Source organism: Equus przewalskii, chromosome 30 (genome assembly GCF_037783145.1).
Source record: "Equus przewalskii isolate Varuska chromosome 30, EquPr2, whole genome shotgun sequence".
NCBI lineage: Eukaryota > Metazoa > Chordata > Mammalia > Perissodactyla > Equidae > Equus > Equus przewalskii.
The window spans coordinates 9,154,842-9,167,339 of record NC_091860.1 but is presented as its reverse complement, the minus strand read 5'-3'; the positions used below and the strand labels follow the sequence as shown (position 1 = coordinate 9,167,339).

Genomic DNA, 12,498 nt, shown 5'->3' with positions numbered 1-12,498 from the left:
TCTTCTCCGTAGAGTGGGTTGGGCCAGTAGAACCTTACTGTCCTTTTTTTTGAGGAAGACTAGCCCTGAGCTAACATCTGCTGCCAATCCTCCTCTTTTTGCTGAGGAAGACAGGCCCTAAGCTAACATCCATGCCCATCTTCCTCTACTTTATATGTGGGATGCCTGCCACAGCATGGCTTGACAAGCAGTGCCACGTCCACACCCAGTATCTGAACCAGTGAACCCTGGGCCGCTGAGAAGCAGAACATGCGCACTTAACCACTGCGCCACCAGGCCGGCCCCAGAACCTTACTATCCTAATAAAAGCAACTTTATTTAAAAAGCAGCTTGGTTTCTCAGTCTAGTTGTCATTAGGAAAGTTCCTCTTCCCAGCTGGTTGGAGTCACAGGGTGGTCTGCTCTTCTTAAACAAGTGCCAGATGTTCAAATGGCAGTCAGCTGTCACCGAAGGAGTTTGTTTTCCAAGTTATGCTGACATGTAGCCCCGCTGTGCAAAGTCCGATGACATTGCCTGAAACCAAAAGAGAGGTCTAAGGGCTAAGGACTGTGTCTGAGGAGGGAGAAACACCCCGGTATTAACATGCGCCATTCTTGCTAGGAGCCTGAAGAGTCTGTTTTTCAGAGGAGGTTTGGTAACATCAATTAATATGAGGTTGCTTACTTGCTGAATTGCTTTTTATTTCTTTTAACAACATCTGTTATTTTTCTGACTTCAAAAGTAATATCAATTTATTGAAAAAATTGAAAAATAGAAGAAAGGAAATTTAAATCATCCATAATCCTGCACTCCAACAATAATCACTGTTGATATTTTAGGCAATTTTCATTCCATCGTTTGTTCTGTTTCTTAACCATAATTTGGCAGTGGTTGTGGTTTAGTTGGCTGCACAGGTGAGGAACAGAGAGAGAAACACAACTTCGTTCTTCCCCTCGGGTGTGGAAAGATGCCAGCCGCCGTGGGAGTAAATTACCCATGGCATCTGTCCTCCATTCTTCTGCAACCTCCTCGCCCGCCACAGTTCCTCTTTGACCATCCAGGATCAGGCCCAGCTGGAAGGAAAGTCATACAGTAATCACATTTATGGCCTCCACTATGGGCTGCTATTTTAAAGGAAAGATCCCCAATATTTAACTACATCTGTGCCTTTGTACATGCTTTTCCTCCTGCCTGGAATATTCTCCTTATTCCTCTTTCCCTCTCTGAAGGTTGAACATCTTTCTAGGCCTAGTTCAAACTTTGACCTCCTTCATAAAGTCCCCCTTGACCATCTCGGCCCACAGTGATTTCTTCCTCTCTGAAAACCTATGGAATTCGGCTCATTTTGAATTCTTGCAGTGCCTTATATAGCTCCCCCATCTATAGATATATGGCCATCTGTTTATATTTATCTTCTCAATGTGATAGAAAGCTTCTTAAGAACATGGATACTTTGCACATAAAGGGTACTCACAAATATTTATTCATGGACTGATAACTCTATGCTTAATTGACTTTCTATTCCAAGAAGGTGATATTAGAAAAGTAATGCATCTGCTGTTTCTTTCCTAGCCAGCTGTCTCCAAATCTTGCGTTTTCAGAAGCTGTGAGAAAAGGGAGCAAGCTGTGACTGAAAGTTTCAGTTCCCATTTTAAAGATCCCTTATTGAGCAGCTCAGATTGTCCACAGTTTCCATTTGCAACGGATAATCAATTAACTGTGAGTTCTGCTGCTTGCCACAGAGCAGCCCAAATTGCGTCGGCTGACCCCACAGCCGGTGGAAGTCTCAACCCAAGGGCAGTGAGTCCTCGAAGGACGGCCCTTCCCCATCTGCAGCTCAGATTTACTTTGCGTTTTTTGCGTTTTCATTAAAAGAAAAACAAAAACACAGTGTAGAACGGTCACTTAGAAGGGTAAAAAGTGAAGAGTGGTCACAGAGAAAGCCTGCAGGTCCCGACCCTTTGGGATATCCTTGTAGAAGGAGGCCCTTCACACTTTAGAAAGCTCTTCCCCTGGTGTCCCTGCAACGGTGACAGGTGCTCGCCTTTTCCCAGATGAGGATCAAAAGCACTTACTGTGGAGTCTTCCTTGTGTTCTCTGTCATTCTTTCAACTCATACGTAATCCCAGTTTCCAGGACTCTAAAGCAAGATGTGCTTCCTACCAGCACCTCTGCATTCACTCTTATGACTAGGTTATCTCCTTTTTTTATTGTGGCAAAATATACGTAACATAGAATTTACCATTTTTAATCCTTTTTAAGTGTACGGTTCAGTGGCATTAAGTACATCCACACTTGTGCTGAGTTCTCTCCTACGGTATTTAGAGCGTTTTAATGCTGAGAAAAATTATGAACAACTCAAAGCTCTGGCACTCGTTGGCCTTTGGCAAATAACTTAATTCTTCTGTTTCTTTATCTGTAAAGTAGCAATAGCACCTATGTGGTGGGGTTCTTGTAAGGATGAAATGAAAAGTGTACCTCTAAGGCCTTAACGTAGAGTTCTGGCAGATGGTATATGTTATCTGTTGTGGTTAATCATAGTCTTTAAGCCAAATGTGTAGAATTAAAATAGTTTCTGAACCCTACATGATCATCACACTAATTCACAATGTACTGTTCTTTCAAATAACAAGTAAAAGTTAAAAGTCTTGAAAAGCATATTAAAAGATAATTTGATAAGAATTATCAAAGGCATTGTACTTAACGTATTTCCCCTATTTAAATTAGCATATCGCCATTTTTATGCATTATATTTCTAGGAGATATCCTAATTCTGCAAATTTTATTTGCCTGCAGTTTAATTCCTAATTCTCTGTCCAGTACACTCTATTCTCAAACTTCAACGTGAATAAAAATTATCCAGGAAGCATGTCAGAATGCAGATTGCCAGGCCCCGCCCCAGTGATTCCAGTTTAAGAGTTTGGGAGTCGAGGGCCATGCATTTTACTGAGCATCAAGGTAGCCTGGGGATCTCACTTGTAGAAACACACCCATGGTGTAAATAAACATCTGTCACTATATTCAGGAGGGTCCTTAATTTACTCACTGTGCTCCAGAGGTATATGTTCTAGTTTTAATACATTTCTTATGCATTATTTAACAAAACTCTTCATTTTCACATAGAAGTCCTCAACACTTTACCTATGACGGTGGTCACTCATAATAATCAGTTCGTATATTGATGCTTCAACTGTACGGGTTATGTAAAACTTGGTCCTTGTATACTCCTGATTTCAGGAGGAAATTTATGCATTTAACATTTAGTTTCAGCCACCTCATTGATATTCGGTATTAACAAGATATAATACATAGTAGATTAATAGAGATCCCACTTAGAGGCCATGCACCCATTCATGATGCACTTTGAAACCATGGTCTTCCTTGCCTTTGTTAATCTGGCTGTCTTTCCAGAAATGCCCTTTCTACTTTTGTCTGTCCTTAGAAGACATGAAATTGTGGTAATAAAGTGTTGTGATTGACTCATGTAGTTTTTGTAAATTAAAATTAGTTGCCAACATTTATAAAAATCCAGATATCTAGCTTCTCTTGATAAACCAGAATCTCTGGTCCACAGGGCCTTGGGATCCTACATGGCATCCACTAGCTGGAGCATGGGACATGGGCTCCACCTTCATTCCAGTCCCAAGCTCTTCCCAGTGCACCAGGGTCTCCCAGTTTCTAGCATTTGACATATGTTCTAGACCATGGAATGTAACAATGAAACCATGTCATATCTATTGCTAGTTCCTTCTGTCTTACGTTTGTCTCCTGGTTGATTGTGCACCATGGGAGGAAGGGAAGGTCTTACTTCTGCCCCGTAATGTGGTAGTCAGCACTCGGTAAGGGCCTCGGTAAGCCCTTGGTTGACAGACAGCGTATGCTGTAGTTCCGAGTATATTTCACACAGGTACGTCTTCTCTCTCCAGCAAGACCACGAGCTCCTTGCAGTGGCTGGCATGGTGATGAACGCTTACTGATCTGATCTTTTAATATTTTATTTAGAATTTTTACTTGGATAACAAAGGAAAAAAAGAAAGCAAGGAAACAAATGGGAAAATGAATGCCAAGAACAAAGAATCCTTACTTGAGGTAAGTTTGGTTTTGCAGAGCAGAAGAAAAGGGAAGGATGTTAACTGCATCTATTTTTAAATTATTTGCTTCTCAGAACAAAGGGAGACTCTGAGACACACTGAAATTTTAACCTGGGGTTTTAAAATCAAATTATTACTAAATTATAGCTATTTAGATAATTGAACTGGTTCTTTGAGTCAGTTGTTAAAAACTATGGCTTTAGACAGTATATTTTGCTTTTCAGGAAGTTGTGTTAGTAATTCTTGCCTAAAAGACTGAGGAATCTGCATAAAACTCATCTCCTAACATTGCATGCATTTCATTACTTGAGTGCCCCGCAGAAGTCAGACATAAGGATTTCCGAGTCTTTACAGTGAATTCTAAGATGCTCTTCCAGCAGCCAGGTGTGGTAGGCAGGGTGAGATGTGGAGTTAGAGACCTGATACAAAGTGGCCTTTGCCCGTCAAGGATCATATGTTGTTGGGCAAGTCCAAGAACCTCGGTTTCCTGAATTGTAAGGAATTATTACAGAAATCCAGGGAGGTAGTGAAAGTACAGGGTGTCAATTACTGTACAGATGTCTGTGATGATCACTATCGGGACATGTTCCAGAAGTTCATTTGATGGTTGATTTTTTTGAAACTTCTAATGATTTTTCACATAGTAACTAATGCAGATGCGTGCTGGATCACAGGTCCCAAAGGGGCATGCTGGAGCACCAGACAGGCTTTCTTCGCCCCTGACAATGTGTTGACCTTTTCTTGAGTTAGTAGATTTGGGGCGTCTCATAAAAATCAGATGACCTGAAAAGTTTAAAAAAAAAATCAGAAGACCTAGTGACCCCTGGGCCCCCATTCCCATGTGGAGCCAGTTCACTGACACTGAAGAGCTCCCTCTCCCGTTCACCAAGTCTGCCCAGGGCCTCCACAGGTTTCTGTCCTCGCCAGGCCCTCCTCGCCCTGTACGAGATGGAGCAGGCACCACAAGCTTGCTGCCACCATCAAGGTCCCAAAAATATATTATGAGTTCTGGTTCCTGGGATCAAGAGCACAGTGGGCAATTCCCAGGGAGGCCCAACAGGGGGAATGGGGACATTGTGTCTGCATTTATGAAACAGACTTCAGGTTGCGTTGAGAAGGTGAGGCACCAGGTGTCCCCAGCAGCACGGAGATCCAGGTTCTGAGCATTCTTAGCAGGGATGGCGACTGACAGACGTGGAAGGGGAGTGAACGGTTTCCTGACAGGGCCATGTGTTTTTAATCAATGCTTCTGCATCAGCTGTCTGTGAATCAGGGACTGGTTATGACTTGATGTACACAGTTGCCTGAATAATTCTTGTTATAGGACTCCAGCTGTGCTTTAAAAGCTGGATGTGAAAGAAAATATAAAACATGCTATGTTATGAAAAATCAGCGTTATGCCGCTAATTTGGCCCAAAAATATGATTGAATTAAAATATTGACAAGACAACTAATACTAGCTAAATTTGGTGGGAAATGTGAACAAATGTGTATCCCAGCTCCACTACATATAAATTACTTGAAGGATGCAAAATTAGAAGTTATTCTACATTGATGAGACTGCATGAAAGGGGGTTGAAAGTTACAGAAAATAAAGCAAAAAATAAGTTTGAGTATTTGAACTGGAAGATAGAATAATATATAATTTATTGCATTGCTTTTTAAAAGAAATTTAAGAGCTATATAATTCTAGGCAAGTTTTGGCATTTGAAAATCCACACCTAGAAAATGTACTTTGTCACTGTCTTTTTCTGATACCATAAGATTAATAATTGCCTTCTTCATTCTTTGATAGGAAAACTATCCCAAAAGAAGGAAATCTTGCCATTGGCAACAACGTGGATGGACCTTTAGGGCATTATGCTAAGCGAAATAAGTCAGACAGAGAAAGACAAATACTGTATGATGTCACTTATATGTGGAAGCTAAAAAGAAAAAACAACTGAACTTATAGATACATAGAACAGATTGATCAGTGCCAGAGGTGGGGTGTTGGTGGGGGCCAAATGGGTGAAGGAAGTGAAAAGGTATAAAGTTCCAGTTATAAGATAAATAAGTCATGGAGATGTAATGTACAGCATGGTGACTGTGGTGGACAATACTGTCTTGTATATTTGAAAGATGCAAAAAGACTAGATCTTAAAAGTTCTCATCACAAGAACAAAAATTTGTAGCTATGTAAGGTGATGGATGTTAACCAAACTTATTGTGGTAAATTTTGCAATGTATACATGTATCAAATCATTAGGTTGTATACCGAAAACTAATACCATATTACATGTCAATTATATGTCAATTTAAAAAAGAGAAAATTATCGCAAGAATAAAAGATTAGCATACACATATTTTATGTATAGAATTATATATTATAATTTTTCTACTTACTAGCAGTGACAGAATAATTTTTTACGTACAGGAAAAGGAATAATTTTTCTATTTACCAATTTATAACAACAGAAATAGACTTTCTTTAGAGCTTACTTTTACAATATACCAAGACTACTCACAAACTTCCTTATGAAGTTGGGGCTACTGTTATTACTCCAATCTTGCAAGTAAAGGAACTGAACTGTAGTGACTTGCCCGCGGTCACAGAACTAAGCTTTCTGTGGTCAAGGAGCCTTGAAGTCTAACTCAGGAGCTGAGACTCAACCACCATGGTTTTCTTCCTCTTTTTTGGCAAATGGTATGCAGTGTAAATATATGCATTCAATCAGAGCTGTAGACAAAATGACTTTTAGGTTAAAGCCTAGTTTGCCAGTTTGTTTAAATGTGAACAAAATGTGTGTTTTATCTTTCATATGTTTTAAATAATTGGAATCTCAATTTCAGGAAAGTTTCTGTGGAACATCCATCATTGTACCAGAACTTGAAGGAGCTCTTTATTTGAAAGAAGATGGCAAGAAATCCTGGAAAAAGCGCTATTTTCTTCTACGGGCTTCTGGAATTTATTATGTACCCAAAGGAAAGACGAAGGTCAGAAAGAAAAAAAAAATCATTTTAGCAAAAAGGCATTTCATGAAAGTGAAACTAAAGAAATCCTCAGGTGGCAATTTAAATGCAATCTTTCTCTATGAGAGTCATGGTACTTTAATGTTTATACAAATACGTACTCTATTAAGACAGAATCATGGAAATTCTTCTGAATTTTTCTATAGCTCTCTTGAAAGTGAAGAATTTTATCTATTTTAAAGTCAGGTTTCAAAAATTATGGCAGAAGCGCTTTTCTAGAGATAAATTTGTTACTTTATATATCTATTTCTGAGGACTTTTTGTCCCCTGTCTTTACTCTCTTGTTCTATAGTCATTATTGTCAAACTTCTTTTATCTGGCATCATGAAGTATAAGTCGTGACAGATCTTCATTTAGGTTTTAACCCTTATGCTCTGAACATTTAAGTTGTTCTCTGAGTTATACTGTATGCATTTCCTTGCCTAATTTAAGAGTATTTTAGACATTTAACTTCTACTTGGTGATTTAGGATTATTGCCACAAATCTACAGGCATATAGTAAATTCTTCGTCTTTGAAATGTAATTTGAGCTCTCATTCTGACCTTTAACTTTTTCTAAGACCTTTCTTAGAGGCCTGGGACATATCCATCTTTTGCTTACCTTTAAAGCTTTAGGATATCTCTCTTACCTGGATCTGGGGTACACTGAAGTATTTTTGCCTTCACTGCTGAATCCAGGGCAGCACCCAATAGTGTATTTACAAATTGCAAGCTGCTTCTTCTTGACCCACATCCTGTGCAGGTGGAGTCCTGGTGAATATCCATGTCTGCTCCCACCAGTTAGAAGGCTCTCCTATCTCTGTCGGAGTGCAGGAGAGGCATCATGGGTAACGCTTGGTCCAGGGCAGCTACTGCTGCTACTTAGCCTCAGTCTGAGAACTGATACTTCCCTGTCTGCCATCTTCAGTCCAGTCCCACACTGGGGACATAACACAAATAATTTTTTATTTTAGAAATGTTACGTGTTTGACATTTACATATAAATGAACCTATCACAAACAACACACCTCGTGATAAAAATTAGAAGTGTTCACATTGGAGTTGGGCAAGAGTACTTTCTCTCCCTGCTACCATTAACATTGGAATGGAGAAACTAGCCAGTGAGTCAAGAAAAAGGATAAGAAGTATAATTATTGGAAAAGAAGAGGCAAAAACTCTCTTTATTCACAGTTGACATGATTGTCTACCAGACAACATAAGACACTCAACTGAAAAATTATTAGGACCAAATAAATTTGCCAAGTAAGAAACTATTTTCCTTTACACAAACAATATGCAAATTAAAATATAATGGGAAAGATTCTGTGCATAACTGGAACAAAAAATATAAAATATGTAACAATAGACTTATGAAGAAATGTTCAAGACTTATATGGCATAAAATATAAAATTTAATAAAGGAAGTGAACTAAATAAATAGAAATGTAACATGTTATTAGATGAAAAGATATTAATTCTTACCCAATTTTTTCTATATATTCAATCCCAAGAAAAATTTCAATAGGATTCTTTTTACTTGAAGTTCACAGACTGATTCTAAAATTCATCAGAAAGAGACATTATTCCAAAATAAAGCAAAAAATTGTGAAGAACATTGAGGAGAACTCTTCCTCCCAGATGTCAAAACATTAGGTAACAACAATACAGGTAGAGACAAACAGATCAACAGAGAGCCTGTAGTATAAAGGAAATTAAAGTGAGCATGTTACAGCGGTGGGGAAAGAATGCAGTGTTCAATACAGCATTGAGATAATTGTTATCCATTTGAGAAGAGTGCTTTCCTACCTCATACCACGTTCCAAATTAAATCCTAGATTGATTAAATATATTTAGAAAATATATATATAAAATCTTAGAAGTTAATATTTTCATAATTTGGAGATGGGGAACCCTTCTTAAGCAAGACTAAAAACTCAAAATTATAAGGGAGAAAATTGACAAATTTGACCGTATAAAGTAGTTTTTAATTCCTTATGGCCAAAGATACCAAACAAGAAAGTAAAGGCTAGCTTTTGAGTCAGAGAATATATTTGCAACATGTATATCCTACTATGAATAGCCATAAAATATAAAGACTTCAACAAATCAACAAGAAAAAGATAACCATAGAAAAACAACAAGGCTTATTAGGTGAGAAGTCACAGAAAAAGAACTATCAGGAGCCACCGAATAATTTAAAAGTTGCTCCATCTTACTAGTAATCAGGGAAATGCGAATTAGTGAAATATTTCCTCCCATGAGATTGATGAAATTAACAATATTGATAATATCCAAATTTCGGCAGGAGTGGGTAAGAAAAAGGGGGACTCTCCTGCAGGTTGGAATGTAAACTGGTCCAGCCAGATCAGGGGACAGTTGAGCAAGATCTATGCAAATATAAAAGGGAATACCCCTTCAAATGTCAGCTCCACGCTTGGCAGTCTGCCCCACAGAAGTATTTGTTCACATGCACAGTATTTTGTGTAATAGCAAAATATTGAAATAACCTCTAGTCACCTATAGCGGAATGGTTAGATAAATTATTGTAGCTATACAGTGGAATGTTATGCAGCCGTAAAATGAATGTCATATATCCATTCATTGTCTTGACACAGAAAGATCCCAAGATAAAATGTTAAGAAAAAGAACAAGCTCATAGAACAGTACTTATAGTGTCATTCATATTTTAATGTCATTCATGTTTTAAAAATTGTGTATGTATGTGTATGTATGTGTGTATATCTGCACTTACATATGTGTATAAATGTTTACCCAAAAACACTTGAAAAAATACTACCAAACTATCAACTAAGAGACTTATATGGAGAAAAGAGTGAAACTAGAAAAAGGGGTGATAGAGGAAGATTTTCATTTTATTATATAAATATATACATATATATGTAGTTTTTTAAATTATGATGTATATTTTTGTAATTAAAAAAATTAAAACTTTGAAAATCCAGAAGAAAATATCTTACAAGAAAGAAATGTACAGCCGTATATAAAGGAATAACTGTGCGCTGAGGTGTAGCAATTCTGCCTTTTATTCTTTGTTCGCTAATTAGGTAAAGAATTACAGAATGTGAAGGGAAAAACAGAATAATAGAACATATTTGTAATTGAAGTGTAAGCAAATATGTAGATTAGAGGGTGCAGTCTTCGCAAGGCATATTATACATGGAGGAGAGGTTTCTGTTTCCATAGCAACGCTGCCAGCTCTAAAGAGAAAGCATGAAAGGACTCTCTTTTCCTCAGGAAGAAGTGCATGAAGTGTGTGCTGATTTACTGAGCTTCACATTTACCTCTCATTGTTCATCCGGAGGGTGACTTTTTTTTAAATGTTCGATCATGAAATCCATCATTGACTTAGAATGGCAAAAGCCAAAATGAAATTTCTGACTAGGTGGTCAGTCACCTTGTCTTGACTACACCGATAATGATGTCTCAGGTCAACCAGTTGTCTCTGACCCTGGGAGTGCACTTGCAGATGCCAGAACAGCTGTGTATCTTCACTCCCTTTCTGGGCCTGCGGCCTGCTGATTTGCCTTGGATGTATTCTTTTACCTCTTAAAATGCAGGCTTCGCTTCTAGAAAACTATACATGGTAGATGCTTAAATAAATTACCTAAAATTCAGTATTTTTTCTACTAAAATGTAATCCTTAGTTGTGCCATCAAGAACAACCCTGGAAAAATATTAACTGTCGACTTGGTTAAGGTCCTTTTCTTTTATCCTTCTCTTTCAGACCTCTCGAGATCTGGCATGTTTTATACAGTTTGAAAATGTCAACATTTACTATGGGACTCAGTGTAAAATGAGATATAAAGCACCCACTGATTACTGCTTTGTTTTGAAGGTATGTTGGGAGAAGTCCTTACTTGAGGTTTGTAAGCAATTTGAGTTAATATTTCCTTTTAAGAAAAAAAAAATGTTAAATATTATACAGTTAACCACAAGTATAATATCATAAGCTTTTTATTTTAAACCAAAATAGGAAAGGGGGAAACATTTATGCCACTTCAAATCACTTCCCCCAAATGCCTGTTATCTGAGCGCAAACTTTAAAGTGACTCCATCCAGGCTTCTTCATCACTTATGAAAATAAAGCTCCACATTTTGAACAAATTTTATTTACAATTTTATTGATAATACAATAAATTTTTCAGTTTTTTATTTATTGGATTCTTATTCCATTGTAAGAAGTTTTTGGAAATTAGGAACTTGACAAAATTTCCTAGAAAAAAATATAGAAAATAGAAAAAATATGTTTTTCTAAAAATAACATTACTGGGTAGTGTTGAAACTTTTTAAAGTGTGTATTATCAAAAGGCAATATGTAGGGGCCAGCCTGGTAGCGCAGCGGTTAAGTTCCCACATTCCACTTCTCAGCGGCCCGGGCTTTGCCGGTTCAGATCCCAGTTGCAGACATGGCGCCGCTTGGCATAAAGCCATGCTGTGGCAGGCAGCCCACGTATAAAATAGAGGAAGATGGGCATGGATGTTAGCCCAGGGCCAGTCTTCCTCAGCAAAAAGAGGAGGATTGGCAGTACTTAGCTCAGGGCTAATCTCCCTCAAAAAACTTAATTAGTTAATTAATTAATTTTTTTTTAAATAAGGCAATATGTAGAGGCCAGCCTGGTGGCACAGTGGTTGGGTTCAGCATGCTCCACTTCAGTGGCCCAGTGTTCACAGGTTCGGATCCCACATGTGGACCTACACCACTCATCAAGCTGTGCTGTGGCAGCATCCCACATACAAAATAGAGGAAGATTGGCACAGATGTTAGCTCAGAGACAATCCTCCTCAAGCAAAAAGAGGAAAATTGGCAACAGATGTTAGCTCAGGGCCAATCTTCCTCACCAAAAAAAAGGAGGGGGGCCAATATGTATTCTCAGGTGTTCAGTAAGGTTTATATTAGCACCATGTTTTGGAAGGTTTGGCAGAATTAACTTTTATCTGCCAGATGTGACAATTGACTCCTAGAAATGGATTCAAGGAATTTACCCAGCTGTTCTGGACATGCCCTTGTCTCAAACACCATAAATTCCTTTCCATTCGCAGTCCCCGGCACGGCTCACACCAGAGAGTGTGGATTATCTAATTCCGTAAAGCACAGTGCAAGGCTGCGTGCAGAATGTCTCCTTGCCGAGTCAGGGTTCCTCCTTCTCCATGGGGATGAGCTGGTGGAGCAGGTGTCCAGGAGACCAGCGTCTAGCAAGGCTTCTTTGTAGTCACCCGCCCCTACAACTGAGGATTATCTGCCCACAAATGTCAACAGTGCCGCTATTGAGAAGCCCTGCTGTAAACAGAATAGCCCCAGGATAATGCTGTGAAGGGACGGAGGGAAGGGAGAGAGCTAGATTCATTCATTCATTCATCCACTTATTCAATATTCATTGGATGCCCGCCGTCTGCTAGGCACTGTCCCAGGTACTGG

At 38.6% G+C, this 12,498-nt stretch overlaps 1 protein-coding gene and 1 long non-coding RNA gene across 4 annotated transcripts in view; one reads left to right on the top strand and one right to left on the bottom strand.

Moving 5' to 3' along the window:
- APBB1IP (amyloid beta precursor protein binding family B member 1 interacting protein) overlaps positions 1-12,498 on the top strand; it is a 101,947-nt gene that overhangs the window by 68,121 nt on the left and 21,328 nt on the right. For all 3 annotated transcript variants that reach the window (XM_070600896.1, XM_070600895.1, XM_070600897.1), the window contains 3 exons: positions 3,982-4,068; positions 6,903-7,046; positions 10,807-10,917. In XM_070600896.1, the coding sequence (XP_070456997.1) occupies positions 3,982-4,068; positions 6,903-7,046; positions 10,807-10,917 (342 nt within the window). The remainder of the gene's footprint in view (positions 1-3,981; positions 4,069-6,902; positions 7,047-10,806; positions 10,918-12,498) is intronic.
- Positions 3,961-7,881, bottom strand: LOC139080449 (uncharacterized). The gene is made up of 2 exons (XR_011534968.1): positions 7,712-7,881; positions 3,961-4,853 (listed from the first exon to the last, which is right to left on the bottom strand). It is a non-coding gene; the product is annotated as an uncharacterized lncRNA (long non-coding RNA).